Raw genomic sequence first — 18,163 nt, forward strand, 5'->3', positions numbered from 1 at the left:
GTCCAAACTGGGGTGGCGTGGTGAACAACAAAATGATGGCTTAAACCCAGATCCGTGACCAGGGGAGAATGATTGATTTGTTCCACATTCTGTTCATCATTTGTGGGGTTTTGCTTTGTCTCCCTTAGTGTGCGGTGTACGCTCAGACGTGGGTCCTGGGCTCACTGTACCACTGTATTGATGTTAGCCTGGATGATGAGGGGTGATACCCCGAAAACGGTCCCAGTATGCTTGTTTCCGACCTAGTCTGGTAGTTCAGGCTGGACTGTTCCCATGGGGAGAAAGGTCAAGACAGATTTGCATATGTATGGGTCCAAACTGGGTGGCATGGTGAGCAAACTAGCAATGGATTAAGCCCAGATCTCTGAATGGGGGAGAATGCTTGTTTTGTTGCACATTCCAACCTCATTTGTGTGTTTTTTGCTTTGTCACCCTAAGTGTGCCGGGCATGCCCATACATGGGTTCCCGGGCTCACTGTGCCACTGGATTTAGGCTAACCTAGCTGATGTGGGGTGATACCCTAAAATCTGTCTCAGGATGCTTATTTCTGGTCCAGGGAGGACTGGGCCTGACAGGTCAGATTGGACTGTTCCCATGGAGAGCAGGGTGAAGACTGATTTGCAAATGGCTGAGGTGGCGTGGTGAGCAAAAAAACTATGAATTATACCCAGATCTGTGACTGCGGGAATATGTTTGATTTGTTCCACATTCTGTCCATCATTTGTGTGTTTTTTAAAATATACTCTGAAGCCATCCATTTTGAAACATTCTTGTTAGAACGAGAGTGACCACAAATCTCATGATTCCCTTTGACAGTTGCCTCAATAAGGTCACACATAGCCGACTAAAATGGAAATAAATTACGTTCACCAACAACGCATAACCATGAGTTATGGGGGATGAGGGGTTCACAGGTATGATGGTCGGCACTTTTCTCATGACAAGGTAAGACCCACTATGTGGGCACCTGTGTGCTTTTTAGCTTTTTTTCTCTATATGATTGGTTTCTATACCTCGCTATGTCTGCGTGTAAACAGTATTGAGAGAGTAGCAAAGCTCAGTGCATGGTGTTCTGTCTGTCTGCCAGGGTCATTAACTATGTGTGTAAATACAGTATTAAGAAAGACGCTAAAAACTGCGGATGAAAACTACTTTTCCCCTCGCTATCCCCCCCAATATTAGCACATACCATAAATGAAAAAATAACGCCTTTTTACATCAACTGAGTATAAATAAAGATGATCAAAATTCAAGTGCTGCTGAAATTGTATGGTGAAACATTGTCTTATGTCCCATATTGTAGCATACTGCATTTTGGCTTAAGAATAAAATACTGATAATTTTTTCTCCAGCACGATTCTCGGTATTCGAGCGCAATACTACATAAGTAACCCCAAGGAGAGGAGAGGAGTTGGGGAGAGGAGTTGGCCAAACAACTAGGGTAGTCGACCTTGAATCTTGGGGAGAGGAGTTGGCCTAACAGCTAGAGTGGTCGACCTTGAATCTTGGGGAGAGGAGTTGGCCTAACAGCTAGGGTGGTCGACCTTGAATCTGGGGAACTGGGTTCGAGTCTCGGCACTGATGCTGAACATCCTTTGATTCTGGGCAAATCACTTAATCTCCCCATGCCTAACAACAAGCATTTGCAATGCAATAGGTCTCGCATTTACGAGAGTTTGAGCTATTGGCATTGTAAATAACAATGCCTTTTATTTATGTGTTGTTTTTTAAACAGATAAATAAAAGGCATTGTCATTTACAATGCCAATAGCTTAAACTCTCGCAAATGTGAGGCTGATTGTATTGCAAATGCCAGCGCCCATGCTATAAAAAAAATTAAAAAGCATTAGGAGAGAGCATGTCCTGCCTGCTGTGCTGGGAGCCTGTAATTAAAGCAAAGCCTACCAAGTAACAACACTCCTAACAGGGGGTGTCACCATGGGAAGTTACAAATTGAGACAAGGTGGTACTAAGGAGGGACTACTAAGCCTATTGAGCAAAGAACAGCCACAGTCTACAGTGGACAATGACACAAGCCAATTAAAAATGTGGGCGGAGAGGGGAAATACGCCACACCCACCCAGGAGGGGAACACGCCACACCCACCCAGGACGGAAAACACGCCAAACCCACCCAAGAGGGGAAACACGCCACACCCACCCAAGGGGGCCTGGTCCAACATGGCTGCGGCTCGGTGGGGCTGTCAGAGAGAGTTGTGAGGTGACGAGCACTGCCAGAGCCCCACGCGCCCTGCACCTCTTTAAAAGCAGCTCCACATCCGGGCCGGGAGGAGACCTGGGAGGGCAAGAGCTGCCTGGGCATGCGCGGTACCTGGAACTTTTCGCCCGCATTCTAAGTTTCGAGTCAGCCTGGCTGAAGTGTCCGTCTGTGGTGATTGTGCCTGTGTGTGAGTGAGGTGTGCTGTCTGTTTGTGCTGTGAGAGCAGGAAGTGGGTAGGTTTTGTATCAATGTCCACCGGCCCCCTCCAGGCGCCTGGCGGGCTTTGTAGTCGGAGGTCCGTCTCGCTGTCTTTTCCGCGTAGGTCTTTGTGAGGCCGCTGGAACAGATGAGGCGGGCCCAGGCATCTGCTGAGAAGGCTACTTGTCTTTCTCTCACAAAGGAACGGGTTACCGGCCTTTAGTGTTCGCTCGAGGAAGTAGGGAGCATAGCGCTGCACACCCGCCGACCGACTGTATAAGCAGAACAGCTCGACGATCACCGGTGCTCCATTTTATGAGGGAAATGCAAGAATTTTGTGGCACCACTGACTGTGGGGGCGTGCAGCTCAAACGCCTGATTGTTATATGGAAGTAAATAACATATGTCCGATGAGGCCCATTAGGATTACTCCACCCCCCCCAGTCCCTGAATGCAGCCCAAATGTGTTAAACCCTGGCCGGGAAAGAACCCGAGCGCAGGCCTGGCGAGGACCTATGGTGTAGTGTTGTGTAGCATTGCATTCGTCGGGTTTCGATTGGGAGAACTTGCATAACAGCTTGGGAAACGTGACCCTCGGAGGCTCTAGAAGAGCGTTTTTCACCCCCAGTGGGGGAAGGGTGGTACGAACAACGCAACCCCCAGGCGTCTCCGTTGCACACTGGTGTTCTGATCTCCCTGGCTCGAATGGCTTACTCGTGTGCATGTCTTAGCCCACGAGCAGTTTTATGTTACTCACAAGGTTATGGATTACCAACTCCTTTCAAAACGTGTTCAAGATCCCCGTTATTGGTTTAGTTTGCCTGTAGCAAGTAACTCCTCAGTTTATGTTACGACTGGCTTCCGTGGTTGCTGCCTTGTAAACTATGTACCAAGTGTTCAGCATTCTTGTTGTGGTAGTGGATCAGCACCATCTACTCTGCCAAATCACCCCTTTTGGGTTACACGCCAGCGAACCCAGTGTTTAACCTCGCCTCAGGTGACTGAGAACACGTACTTGGGCTGACCACCTGTTATCTGTCAGTCACTGTTATTTTAGGACGAATGCCTCGATGCTAGGAAGGGGTTGTAGATTATCAGATTCGCTTTCAAATTGCCACTCTTGCTGGAGCATTCGTAGTGATGGAGAAATTGGCTGGATGCCTAAGCATATCAAATAATGGTGAGTGGTTGCTGTGTGGTACTGCAGACCGTTCGTGGAAAACTGGTTTTTTTCACGACAGATAATCACCCAGAGAAGACACGTCGCATAAAGTGCATGCGGAAACCACTACTCTGGGGCAGGTGCATGTACATTTATTTTGTAGTGCTGCAACACCCATAAGGACGGGAAACACGCCACACCTACCCAAGGGGCTCTGGTCCGACATGGCTGCGGCTCGTTTGGGCTCTCAGAGAGAGCTGTGAGGTGACGAGCACTGCCGGAGCCCCACGCGCCCTGATTTGTGTTATGGTCCTATGCTCTGTTTGTGTACGGTTAGGTTGCATAGAGGGATTTTGTACCCTTAATGTTACGTGAAACGCGCAATAATGATGCAGTGCACCAGCTGTTAGTGTGCAAAGATGGTATCGAAGGACACATACAGGAGCAGCGGTTTAAACGAGTGCTAGACTAACGAAGTGAAAAAAAAACAAAGAGCACACAAGAAAGCGACAAACACAAGCAGTTTGGAAGGGAAACAAAACGGGAAATGGAAACAGCTGTTTAAAAATTAAAATCTGACAAATGCAAAAAAAACAAGTTAGGACTATTGGCTTTGTCAATCGTTGTTAGTTGCATAAGATAAATTAGCAGTAACTGTGGCTTGTATATAATATTGAAAAAGCATCCACTTGAAGCCCTAGTGACACCACGACAATGTTACTGCTCCTGAGTTTCAAAAAGAGGCACAAGAATCCAGAGCAGACATGGCGAGTAAGTTGGCTGAAGAGGTGGGGGTGGCAAATGGTGTTCACGGGCGCTTTGATGTCCTCAGTGGCCGCGCGGCTCACTGAAAACATCAAAGCGCCCGCGAAATGTAAGCGATCGCAATCGCGATCACACTTCAAAGCGCGGCTGTGTGACAGGCGAAAGTGAAAGACGAGTGCTTTCAGGCTGCCAAATGGTGCGCGCGCCCGGCACACATGCACAGTAGTTGGCGGCCTGAAAGCACTCGTTTGCACTTCCAAAAGTGCTTACTATAAGTCTCGCCAGAACAGCGCTAAAGCGCTGTCTCAGGCGAGACCTAAAAATGAATGTGTCCTCATGTAAAGTGCTCTGATACCCGATTTGGGTCAAGTTCGCGCTACATAAAATTCTGTAAAAAAAGGGTGATAGCAACGCAGATTTATTCGGTGTGTAGCTACAGGGAAGTGCACCCTCGCCACGACCATGGTACCTCACTAACCCAGATTAGGGTTAAATTAGTACTGAGAATGAATATAGATTGCTATATATGCATTAACACTCGCTTTCAATGAGCATCTTTTTGTAGTGTGTTATGCTCACGATGGTTAGCACATTTGGCACGGTATTGGTGATGTTGACAAAAAAATGGTTTGCTGCCTTTACATACATATACTTTGCATTTACACAAAAAGGTTCATTATTTTTACAGGCTTTCTATCATGAAAATGGCACAGAGGTATGAGAGCTGTTGCCTCTTGAGTAGCATGGTTTGAGTGTGCTTAGACATGGAACGCTTAGCATAGCCCTGATGAAGTCTGTTTGACCCATATGGGCAAGGAAAGGCCAAAACATGCTGGTTATTTGTGCATAGAAGTATTAAAATGAGTAGATAGAAGATACATTATATATCAATAACTGTCCATTCGGCAGCCTCTTTTTAATCATATCTGTGTTACCCAATCAATAAAGGAAAAATCCAAGGGTATACCCAAAATATTTTTAGAACTGGATCCTTGTCTATATCAAGGACCACATTATTAAGAACTCCCTTTACAAGGCTGAGTCCACCATGGTGGTATCATCCCTACCATGGTGTGGTTACACATGCTAACACTATGGCTCAGCCAAGTACAAATAACACTAATAGGTGAAAACACTTTATGAAACAGTGTTATTATTATGTTAGTAGAGAAAGGTAAATTGTGCAATTAAAATTTAAATCTTAGATTCAAACAATTCCTTAAGCAGAACATGTAGAACAGCGTGAACAATTTTTCATAGTTAACTGTACCCCAAAGATACTTGTATCTCTGAGAAATGTAAACGAGGGGCTCTGGTTCATCGCTTCCCCACGTTACCTGTTATGATGTAGCTGTTGTTGCGCGTCACCATCCGGAAGGAGCGCTTGCTTTCCACCTCCATGGCGTAGATTGTGTAGTGGGTGATCATTCCATTTGGTCTCAGAGGTGGCTCCCAAAACAGCAGGACGGAGGTTGAGCTGATGTTTTCATAGTTTATCTTCTCAACCGAACTTGGGACTTTAAAAGAATAAGCGAAAGACAATCAGTACAGGATGGGAAGTTTTTAAAATATCTGAAAAAAACTTGCTAGCGTGCAATATATTCGCATGCTGGAAAATGTTACCTTGCTCTCGAGTTCGAACTGTGATGTTGCTGGGTGGTCCCTCTCCAATGATGGTAAAAGCAGACACGCTGATTGTGTATTCAGTGAATGCCACGAGTTTCTTTACAACATAGGACAGCTGCTCAGCTGAAATATTAAGGCCGTACTGGATACCTTCAGCCACTGCAAAACACAAATACACAAAATATGCGGTTTAGTTCAATGTAATGTGCCACTCAAAACTAATTGTATTTTTGTGCATGTTAATAATTTAACAATGTGGTTTGTCTCTACTATTTTTTTTACCTCATACACACAAATCTAAACTGACAATCACTTAAAAGGGATTTCTTAAATGTATGTTATTACTATGGCCATTTACAAATGAGACCAACCCTTTTGGGCATTAATTAGGCAGGTTGTCACCCCAATTGAGCCTTGGCAAAGCTGCCGACTACTGTAAAATAGTGCCTCTCCTGTTCCGCTCTGCCCGCAGGTTACCCTGGCCCTGCTCCTGGAAACCTTTGACCAGTGGTCCATCTGCCACAGGGCCGCAGGTTTGTGAATGCTGAAAGGCCTGTTTAATTTTGGGGCCCTGGAAGTGCATTTTTCCTTGGCCGGTCCCATTTCAGGACATGACAGACCCGGGCAGAAAACAAAAACAATTCTGCAGATGCACAAGGAAAAATCTTTCTGTAAATTAGGGGCATTTATTATTGAATTCCAGAAACAATCCATCGCTTTGTGGGCAATTTTTAAAATAAAAAAAATATATGTGGAGAGGAGCAATATGACAATGTAATGACCTTGGCTATCAAAAGTCAGTAAAATAGAGGGTCTTTGTTAAATTTCCAAAAACACATTAAAGGTTAATAACCTATGCCATACACAGAAGGGTTGAGGATCATTTTGTTGGAGATTTTATTGTAGAAAATAGAACAGTCTGGAAAACCTGGGGGGAGAGGGGGCATAATGAAAATATCCTTTGGTTTCTGCTATTAATATCCTATATCATTTATTGAAACGTATGGACTCCTCATCAGAAGTCTATACATTGTCATCATCAGAATCCACAAAGGACTTTCTCTTCAGAAGTGCAACCAGGGAAAGAGAAGCAGCAGGAGGAATGTGCTGCAAATGTTGTGGGAGTATCAGAGTACGCTGTGGATCCAGAGTAAGGAGCGGTAGCCCCAAAGAAAAGGGATTCAGTGTCAGTTCTTCAAGGTGAAGACAGCTCATCATGAAAAGTGAGGAAGTCAACAAATTAGGAGACTGGAAGTGTGATAGACAAGACAGCCATGCAATCACAAGTAAGAGGCTGACCCAAAGTCCACTCAATGTGTAGCACTGTTCACAATACGTGAGGACAACTACTTGCTAAAGCAGCCGGTAGGTAACATCTAACGAGTAGGTGTGATGAGTGAAGTGAGTTGTAAACACTAGGGGCCCGATTCACAGAACTAACTTAAGACAAAATCCTAAACTTACTACCATTTTGGTATTCACAGAAGGCACTTACTAATTTTGGTATTCACAGAAGGCACTTACTCATTTCGGTATTCACAGAAGTTAGGAGTCCTAACTTTAGGACTACTAAATGCCTTCTGTGAATACCGAAAGCCTTAGAATTAGGATTTTTCTCAGTTTAGTAGTAGTATAGTTAGGACTCCTAACTTTAGGACTCCCAAATGCCTTCTGTGAATAACAAAAGTCTTAAAATTAGGATTTTTCTTAATTTAGTTGTAGTAAAGTTAGGACTCTTAACTTTAGGACTCCTAAATGCCTTCTGTGAATACCAAAAGCCTTACAATTAGGATTTTTCTCAGTTTAGTAGTACTAAAGTTAGGAGTCCTAACTTTAGGACTCCTAAACTGAGAAAAATCCTAATTTTAAGACTTTCCGTATTCACAGAAGGCATTTAGGAGTCCTAAAGTTAGGACTCCTAACTTCTGTGAATACCGAAATGAGTAAGTGTCTTCTGTGAATACCAAAATGAGTAAGTGCCTTCTGTGAATACGAAAATGGTAGTAAGTTTAGGATTTTGTCTTAAGTTAGTTCTGTGAATCGGGCCTTGTAGGTGGAAGAGGCAAAAATGAACAGGGAGAGCTGACCCAGAGTCGAGTTAAAGGATCGGCTTGGCTCTAGGAGCCCATCCATAAGCTGAGCCTTGAAAATATGCGACATGTAAATCAAGCAACATATATAATTGTAAACCTATCATAAAATCTATTTAAAGTTAAACAAAATGTATTTCTTTAACATACAGAAGTGTTTCACCTCATCAGATTATATTACAGCATTAACAGTCATTTAGTAATGGTGACAGTAATAGGTTTTAAACATCAACTTGGATATATTCATGCTCCCCACCCCCGACCCCCAGCAACTACAACAATCCCAGTGGAGAACTAAAAGGCAATTTGTCAGGTGTACTTTGTACGTGGCCTAGATTCTTATCATGCATAGAGCAAAACTACGGCCTACGAAATACAAGAGGATTTTGTACAGCTCACAACCTGAACTCACATATTTGAAGGTGCTCTTATATGTGATAATCAAGAAAAAGTAGTTCTCTCCTTTTTCGTCAGCGATCACTGTTGTGTGTTAAATTCTCTGTGCATCAAGGTAGCTCGTGGGTTGCAGGCAGAAGCCAAGAGAAAGCTTGACTCATTTTGGGTTCGAAGGTTCAAAATGACCTCGAGCTGAGCCAGACCCAGGCATCTGGCTCGAGCTTTCATTGACTTGCCCACCTTCACTAAGTACACTGGGGCAGATTTATGTTTCCTGGCGCATCCCTGCAAATCAGCAGGGATGCGCCAGGAAAGATGCGTCACGCAAGTTTACCCTTGCGCCACCACAGATGCGCTGCATTTACAATGCAGCGCATCGTGGCGCAAGGATAAACAGATGCGTGACGCATCTGATGGCATAAGGGCGGCGCATTGCTGGAGTCGTTTCGCAAGCACGACGCAACTCCAGCAATGCTCAGTGGCTGCCCATACCGAACATGCTGCGTCATGCCTTACGCCTGCTTCAAGCAGGCACAGGGTTTTGACGCAGCAGCGTCGGAAATGTGACTCAGTGAAATCTTGCAGATTTCACTGCGTCACTTTTCCGAGGCTTTTTCCGACGGAACGCCCACCCTGCATACATTAAACCTGACGCAGGTTTAATGTAGCACAGGGCTTTACAACGTGACGCATCTCCCTAGATACGTCACGTTGTAAATAAGGCGCAACATGGCGCATGGTTTACACCGCCGCTGCGTCACAGAAGTGACGCAACGGCGGCGTAAATGTCTCGCAGGGGGCTTGTAAATCTGCCCCACTGTGTCTTCTATCAAACTTTAATGATATTAAATGATTTCTGATCCATATGTTTTCACAGATTTCAGTGTGTGACTGCCATTATAAAGCATGTTTACAACATGATATATGTGGGTGGGGAAGATTTAGGCCAGATATGGCCTGACTGTGTGTGACTGATCAAGAAATCTGGTCTGCATACCATCTACATGGACAAGCTTTATCACAATAATATTGTTGAAATCTCGAGCTGCAGATATTTTGTGAACATAAATATTCACTCAACAGTACGTTCAAAGCAGAGTTAATAACAGTAAAAATACACATAGTTTGCCAATATGTTTAATTTCAACGTTATGGCCATAATATCTGTAGGTCGATATTTCGGGAGTCAATACGTTGACAAACAACCAGCATTGCGAGCCAGACTGCAAAACGATTCTATCCAGTGTCTAAGGATCTTGAAAGCTGCTTAAGATCCCAACATGTTCAAGCCTAAGTCACTAAATGATCTGACAGACACCAGTAGAGATTGGAGTGGTAAATGATAACAGGATCAAAAGCTGGGCCTGTCTGCATCCTTCGGTCCTTTTTAGTGGGTTTTTTGTCAGAGCCACCTCTGAACTTGATGGAAGGGCCCGCGCATCATGACCAATGCTGGACCAATCTCTTCAAGCCAAGAGAATAACACCCTGTTGATAACCTTCCTGTAGGCTTCTATCACCTTACTTATTTCAGCCACTATGTGGTCATTACCGACAGGGAAAAAGGATTACACAGTATTAGGAATATCAGTGGTGTGTCAGCAGCTATTAAATATTGTGGAAACAATATAGCCTGTCAGCAAGCTCAATTTCTTATCCTGGAAGGATTACATTAAAATGTTAATTCCAAAAAGTGTGCTAACTTGGAAATCTCAACTCGGTCTCCTCACTCAATGGAAGAATAAGAGTTCTTAATATGTAGCTGCATTGCCAGATACCTTTTATTGTCATAAGGAATACATTTGGCATCCCACTGCAAAGCAATGTTGATTTTTAAAGAACAGGAACAATGTTGCATATAAAACATAACATAAGGACAATTTGACAACATTCATCACAATTTAAATCAAAGTTATTTACTGATAATTTTCATGCATATATTCGAATCTGTTCCGATCACTCTCGTTTTAGGAAAGTATTTAAGACAATCTTGTTCTGATCTAGCTGCTCTTGTTGTTAACTTGTCTCTTGGATGTATCGAGATACCCCCTAGGGGTGATTCGAGCGTGTTACAAATTAAATCAACATAACATTCCTAGACAACTCAGTTTGACACAGATACTACAAATTACCCTACTAACATATTTCAATGCCATTAAGTATCCAGGTTCCAAATAAGTGGTTCTTCTATCATAACAAAAAGTATAGTCTCTTATGTCCAACAAACATCTGTTTACTGAGTCGGCTCTCATACATTCGGTTCCCAAAAAAACAATATGGGACCCCTGTCTTGTCATCCCAGATGGGGATGTTTCCTAATAGCCAAATTATTTTAAGTATGCTGTTGACCACCTCTCTTCACATTTAGTACAAGGGGTAGAGCTCTGATTCTTTCCATGCAATGGCACTTGAGACTATAATAGAGATGGCTCTATACATTCAACTGCAGAAGATGACTATAAGACAAGCTCCCTACTCCAAATCGCTATGTTATATTGATTAGTATAAAACCGGTCTCCAAACTCTCAAGAGTTTTAAATATTCCGTAGCTAGATAGGAAACAAAATCTCAGGCTCAGAAAGGACCTCTAGCAGTCTACAGCATGTACCTTTTGCTTAATGCAGGCATTCCTGTTCAGTTTAAATGTATTGATTACACCTCTCATACTTATGAAAGAATGGGATATTGTTGAGCACTTAGGTTACCCTTTCACCGCAATATTTGAAACTATAGAAAACATACAAAAGCATCAAACTCTCAGAAATGAGTCCGCAAGATGTCCACGCGAAGAGAGGCAAAAACAACTGGAATGTAAAGGATTAAGAAAGTGCTACACGTGACCCAGAGGCATTTAGAGTCTTCATCAAAAACCAAAAACCTTATGAATGGAGGGTTCTAAATCCAGTTCAGCTATGAAGTATTTATTTAATTTCATTTTTTCTTCAACTCTATTTCTGAGTTTCTTTTGTCCCTTCACGCCATGTGCATCAAACAGAAAGTGGTGCCAATTGTCAAACAGGGCATCTGGATTGTCTTCACAAAATGGAAAGACCCAGACCTCAACTCAAACGAGCACCCTCTTTGCCATACTTTCCCAACTACAGGAATATGTAGTTTTCAAAGATCAAGAAACCAGTACATAGCAGAACCATAAATCAGCAGTTATTACCTCCACAGTGCTGGCTTTGAGGTCACCCAACAATTACTTGCCCTTCAGAAAGATCAAGACAAGTCTGTCTTTATTTGAAAAAGGTTTTATTTTTTAAGCTTAAAAGGTACATAGAGAAATAGTACAATGCATAGCGATTAAAGCTCCCTGTTTTCAATTTTTACTTATTTTCACATATAAATACAGAAAGAAAATAATGTGTTTCCTGTCTGTATTTACTTTTAGAAGTGGAAAATACAGAAAATTGTGCTTCTTGTGAGTGACTTTCCATGCTGTCCTTCATTAATTCTATGCCAACAGTTAAACAGATAGCCTTTACGAAGAGTTAAAAAAAAATCCTGCATTATATTTCCCTAAATAGGTTAACAAATATTTGTATATAATGGTAATATTTACCTGTGGGTGTACTGTTTTAATATATTTGGTTACTTAGGGGCATATTAACAAGGAACAGGGAAAATTAACGCTAAGGGCGCGTAGCGTTAATTTTTTTAACCCCCGCTATCGCTGGATAATATCGCCTGGTTTTCACGTTATTAGCAATGCTAACCGCCTAGGCGGTAAAAAATCCAGCGATAGTGGCATTTTGGGAGGTTATCGCTGGTAATGCAGCGATAAAACTACAAGGATAGGGATATCCTTGTTGATAGCCCATGGTGGATTTAGCCATGTAATCCACCTCCCATTGAATTACATGGCTAAATCTGAAAATTAGCAGACGTAAAAAAGCAGCGTTAACCGCGGTTAGCGCTGCTTTTTTTGCCTCTAAGATGGTTAGCGTGAAGATTGATAATAGGAGAAATGTCGCTTAGCGACATTTCTCCTATTATTTTGCTCTGGAACGCCCACTTTGCATCTCATTAGGGATGCAAAGGGAAGCGTAGTGAAAAAGGGTGCTAACATGCAATTTTGCATGTTAGCACGCTGTTGTTGATGGGGCGATATTTTTATCTCCGCTTCTTTGGCATTTAACCCCTTCAGCGCGGCGCGGATTACCGCGCCGCGCTGAAGGTTCTGTGCGCGGGCGGGGCCATGACGGAGCGGTTCCGTCATGAGCACAGCGCAATCGACGTGCATGACGGAACCGCTCCGTCATGCGCGTCGAAGGGGTTAAAGCCAAAAAAGCGGAGATAAAGCCCTTGTTAATATGCCCCTTAATTAGCTAAAGCGTGACAGGTACCAAAGTATGGGGCATATCAACAACAACCGGCGATAATTATCGCTAAGCGCATTTAGCGCTAGGATAATTATCGCCGGCTAGCGTGGATTTTATCGCTGAGATAGCATGCTATTAGCAACGCTTATCTCAATAGCGATAAAAATCCTCACGCTAAGTGGCTAACGTGAGATTATCGCTGGAAACCCAGCGATAATCTCACGTTAGATTATTGATAGGGGCAGACAAACTTAGCCATGATATCCTCCTTCCATGGGATATCATGGCTAAGTCAGAAAAATACCAGACATAAAAAAGCAGCGTTAACTGAGGTTAGCGCTACTTTTTTTGTCGCTAATAGGGTTAGCGATATTCTTGATAATAGGAGAAATGTCGCTTAGCGACATTTCTCCTATTATTTTACTCTGGAACGCCCCCTTTGCATCTCATTAGAGATGCAAGGGGAAGCGTAGAGTAAAAGGGTGCTAACATGCCAATTTGCATGTTAGCACCCTGTTGTTGATAGGTCGCTAGTTTTACCTCTGCTTTTTTGGCTTTTAAAGCCAAAGAAGCAGAGATAAAGCCATTGTTGATATGCCCCCATGAGCGCAGGATTATCAGTTAAATAAAGGGGGATAAATACCATTTTACAGCTCCATTTATTATCAAAACACAAAATAAATATTATTGGCTATCTCATAAAATGTGGCTGAAACTAAGTGGCAAATCAATGTTTTCCAGCCGCCTGCAGTGGCACATTTTCAGATGACGCTGTCGATTGACTGGGAATTAAACATAGTAACAATTCCAGTTTTTTCTCGTATTGTATTAAATGATTAATTTAAAAAAAAGATCCAACGAGGATTATTTATCTTCTGATAAACCCCATGTCTAGAACCATGGGTGGGTGCAGGGGGGGGGGGAGAAACAAAGGATAACGTGATGGCTCTAACATGTTCTGCATAGCACTGAAGATACATTGTGCATAAATCACCAGGCTGTCATGAGACGGGCTACAAGAACAACCTCCAATCTGGAAAAAAGTCAAATACGGTGATGATAGGTGGGTGGCCGGTGGGTTTGTCAAATGTTTGCCCGGACAGCAGCCTGCACGGTGGCCCGGCGCCTCGGCTTCCCATTTCCACACTCATTAGACGCCAGGCTCCAGCGGCAAAGCGAGGCAAATGGGAGAATGTACAGAGCACAAAAAGATGTGATTTATATCTGTTTATTCAGATGAGGACGTGCTGGTGGCCCTTGGCCTCCGCTGGCTCAGGACATTGCATAGAAAGGTGTCATCTTTACACAGCAACGCAGCAAAGACGCCAGGTGTAGGTCACATTTCATTGCAATAGGAGGCCACGCTTCTGCAGGGCGACCCACTCGGGATGCGTCCCACATCAAGGAGGCGGCCTTGCATCTCGCTCGGGAAAGGATGAAACGCTCACATAAATCGTGTGCCTTTGTCTACAGCACGAATGATTGAGTGTTCTTTCACACCCTTCAACTTTGAGTTGAAGTACTTGAAGGGAACATAATTCAAAGATTATTTCTTTCCCCAAAAAAGTGTATTTAGTTCACTTCATCCAAAAATGTTCAGATTAACTCCTTCTCAGCACAGCAGTACCCCACTTGACTCATTAACAAACTTTGGGGCATATTATCAAGCAAGGCGATAAAATTATCGCCGCTTTAGCGGCAGAAAACTGCCGCTAAAACGGCGATAATGGGCTTGATAATATGCTCTATGGAATTCCAATTGAAGCCCATGTTAGATGTGAAGGACGTCTAACATGGGCTTCAATTGGAATTCCATAGAGCATATTATCAAGCCCATTAGCGCAGTTTTAGCGGCAGTTTTCTGCCACTAAAGCGGCGATAATGTTATCTTATCGCCTGTCTTGATAATATGCCCCTAAGTACTCTTGCCACCCCAAATAGCTCTGTACCCAGGCCCGGTTCTAGCGGGTGGGCCGGGTGGGCCAGGCCCACCCAAACATGAGCCTGGCCCACCCAAACATGAACCGTGGCCCTCGCAGTGACGTCAGGAAGGCCAACAGAAAATGGCCACTGCAATTTAAAATGTTCCTCTGAACGCTATTTTTCTAGGAGCTGCGTGATTGGGCCTGGGCTCTTTCTCACAGGCACCCCCAATCACGCATCTCCTTTTAGAAAGGTGGGTTGTGTCCCGCCCACTGGTGCTGGTACAGGGACACAGAACAGGAGAAATCCTCTTTGGTACCTGTAATCTGTGCGTACCGTCCTGCTGCGTGGATACATCCTTCTTTTCAGAGCTGGAGAAAAGGAGTTTGTTGATCCCGATTCACCTTTCCAGACCCCTTCAGCTGTTTATCAGATCCGGCTGTGACAAAGTTTGAACGTAGCTGTGGCTATTGTTCTGTCTTTTTAAATCTGCACAGACCCAGGTAGATACATACTTCGTTTATGCTTGGAGGATGTGTGTATATTAGTTAATGTTTTAAAAATCTGTGAGGGCCCAGCAAGACACATACTTTGTGTATGCCGGGTATATTTAATTTATATCATTGTGTCGTTATCATGACGGATGCAAGACACAACTACTAAAATGTCCAGATAACTCTGGCGATTAATGATCCTGCTGGAGAGCAATATTTTGTATGTTCGTAATTTTTAAATGCAGATAAACTATTTTATGTGGATAGCTCAGTGGGTTACTTGCAGTAAAGACAATCCTAAAATAGGACAGTGACCTATGAACTGACATCAAAGAGCTGCATACAAATCTGAATGGTATAATTAGAACATATTTTTTTTTGGGTTGCAATATAGTTAGAATTTTCCCAGTCTTTCATTACTCTAATGTTGCTCTAAAGAGTTTGTTTTGTCAAATATACATTTTAATCAGTAAAGCCAACCCCGTAACCACTGAGGTATGCTTTAAATCCTGCGTTTGTGCGTCTCCAGACCAAACCCTCTTAAAACATACTGCCCACCAGTATGGATGACATGTGATTCCTACACCTTGTAATCCTCATTGGCTTATGTGACATTCCCCATAGGCTGATTTACATAGTTGTAGGATTCATTGTCTCTGCATAATGTGTGCATGATGTAAGTACTGTGACACCCTACACTATGAGTAGCGCTATACAACAAATTAATTCGGATATGAGAGAGGGGCTACAGAGAGATGAAGAACACTGTTGGAGGATGGCAGTGAGGGAATCCAAGGAGGAGGTCATGGGGGGGCTACGGAAAGATGAAGTGCACTGTTGGAGGGTGGATTGAGGGAGTCTGAGGAGGAAGTGATGAGGGGGAAAGGCTATGGAGAGATAAGGGGCACTGGTGGAGGGTGGTAGTGAGGGAGTCTAAGGAGGAGGTCATGAAGGGGCGGGGCTATGGAGAGATGAGGGGCACTGTTGGAGGGTGGCAGTGAGGGAATCCTAGGAGGAGCTCATTGGGGAGGGGCTACAGAGAGATGAAGGAACCTGTTGGAGGGTGGCAATGAGGGAATCTGAGGAGAGGGTCAATAGGGGGGAGAGGCTATGGAGCGATGAGGGGCGCTGGTGGAGGGTGGCAATGAGGGAATCCAAGGAGGAGGTCATGGGGGGGCTACATAAAGATGAAGTGCACTGTTGGAGGGTGGTAGTGAGGGAGTCTGAGGAGGAGGTTAATAGGGGGAGAGGCTATGGAGCGATGAGGCACACTGGTGGAGCATGGCAATCAGGAAAACCGAGGAGGAGGTCATGGGGGGAGGATGGTGGATACGGAGAGATGAGGTGCACTGGTGGAGGGTGGTAGTGAGGGAATCTGAGAAGGAGCTCATTGAGGGAAGGGCTATGGAGGGATGAGGGGCACTGGTGGAGGGTGGCAATGAGGGAATCCGAGGAGGAGGTCAATATGGGGAGAGGCTATGGAGCGATGAGGGGCACTGGTGGAGGGTGGTAGTGAGGGAATCCGAGGAGGAGGTCATGGGGGCAGGGTGGGAGATACGGAGAGATGAGGGGCACTGCTGGAGGGTGGTAGTGAGGGAGTCTGAGGAGGAGGTCGTGAGGGGGAGGGGCTAATGAGAGATGGAGTGCACTGTTGGAGGGTGGTAGTAAAGGTATCTACAGAGAAAGAGGTCAGTGGTCGGGCGCCAATAAATAACTCTCCACATGCTCTGTATACACACAGAAGCAATCCTTGTATCATAGTGACTGTTTGCAAGTAGATATGATGTAATCTATGGCTTGTAGACTACCTCCTGAATCGACAAATTGGGCCGGTAGTGGCCCACCCAAATGCCCCCTTGGCCCACCCAAACAAAAATTCCTGGAGCTGGGCCTGTCTGTACCACGGAATGTCCGATATGGCTGATAGCCTCCCCTTCGCTGAGATGCATTCCTGCGCCCTCCATGACCCCTCGACAAACCCTTCGGTTTCAGATGGGTTCAAAAGTTACACAGCTCCACAGTGGTATAAATTATGTGTCGCTCTTAGGAGTGTCTTTGCCCTTCCCGGAGTTCAGTAACAAGCACATGCGCCAGGGCAGGTGGTATTCCCAGCTTTGGGTGCATAAACACATTTATGCAAATGAGAGACGATCCCTTGGGGACAGCATAGGTGCCTGCTGGGGTCTTGAACGTTCATTATTGTATAGTGTGTACACCTGTGCGTTGTCTCATTCTAATAATCCTCAGATAGATGTGTTTATGGTAGCCTCACGAGAGGAGCCAAAGATTGAATGATCACAGATGCCAACTGGCTTCCTATCTGTCTATGAGGATTTGAGGAACAATGCTGGGTGTTTGCATTACTGTGTGGTACTTCAGTTCTTAGCGATCTGTTGCATTTCACGCACAGGCAAAATTCACATAGAGTCAAGTATCAGTACAATATATTTTTCACTCCAAATATAAACATCTTTTTTTAGACTAAAGCACTCCTGTTATTAAACGTCTACAAACCAAATTACTCTAGTGTATTCTGATCAACTAACCACGTTGCCTGAATATTTGATCATCTGCCCACGATTGTCCTAATAGTCGGGTTTTTAAAAAAATGAGTTCACTGAAAGTCATGTACATTAATAGCTCTTGAGTAGTCCACGATCCAACAGGTGCAGCATGAATCAGTCTGAGCCTTTATCAGTGTATTTGAATCGGGAAATAAAAGAGTTACACAATCCAAATTTTATTTTAACACATTTGGGGCTGGGATGCCTCCATGTACTGAAAAAATGTATGCACACTCGATTTCCATCTATTTTACAGTTAGAGCAGATTTACATACTGCTGTAAAATTGATTGACTGACCCAATTGTACTGAACCATAGATAAAGAAAAACTGCGTCCAAAGGACGAACAAAACTGTCTACCATTGCCTTGTGCATGGCAAAACCTAAAAGTGGCAGTCAT

At 44.0% G+C, this 18,163-nt stretch overlaps 1 protein-coding gene across 1 annotated transcript in view; it reads right to left on the minus strand.

The window, feature by feature from the left end:
• Positions 1-18,163, minus strand: part of PTPRQ (protein tyrosine phosphatase receptor type Q) — a 1,724,016-nt gene that overhangs the window by 911,508 nt on the left and 794,345 nt on the right. The window contains exons 29-30 of the mRNA XM_085652983.1: positions 5,970-6,131; positions 5,684-5,863 (exon numbers count right to left, since the gene is read on the minus strand). Coding sequence (XP_085509109.1) covers positions 5,684-5,863; positions 5,970-6,131 — 342 coding nt within the window. The remainder of the gene's footprint in view (positions 1-5,683; positions 5,864-5,969; positions 6,132-18,163) is intronic.

The sequence above is a fragment of the Triturus cristatus genome, chromosome 4_1 (genome assembly GCF_964204655.1).
Source record: "Triturus cristatus chromosome 4_1, aTriCri1.1, whole genome shotgun sequence".
Classification (NCBI taxonomy): Eukaryota; Metazoa; Chordata; class Amphibia; order Caudata; family Salamandridae; genus Triturus; species Triturus cristatus.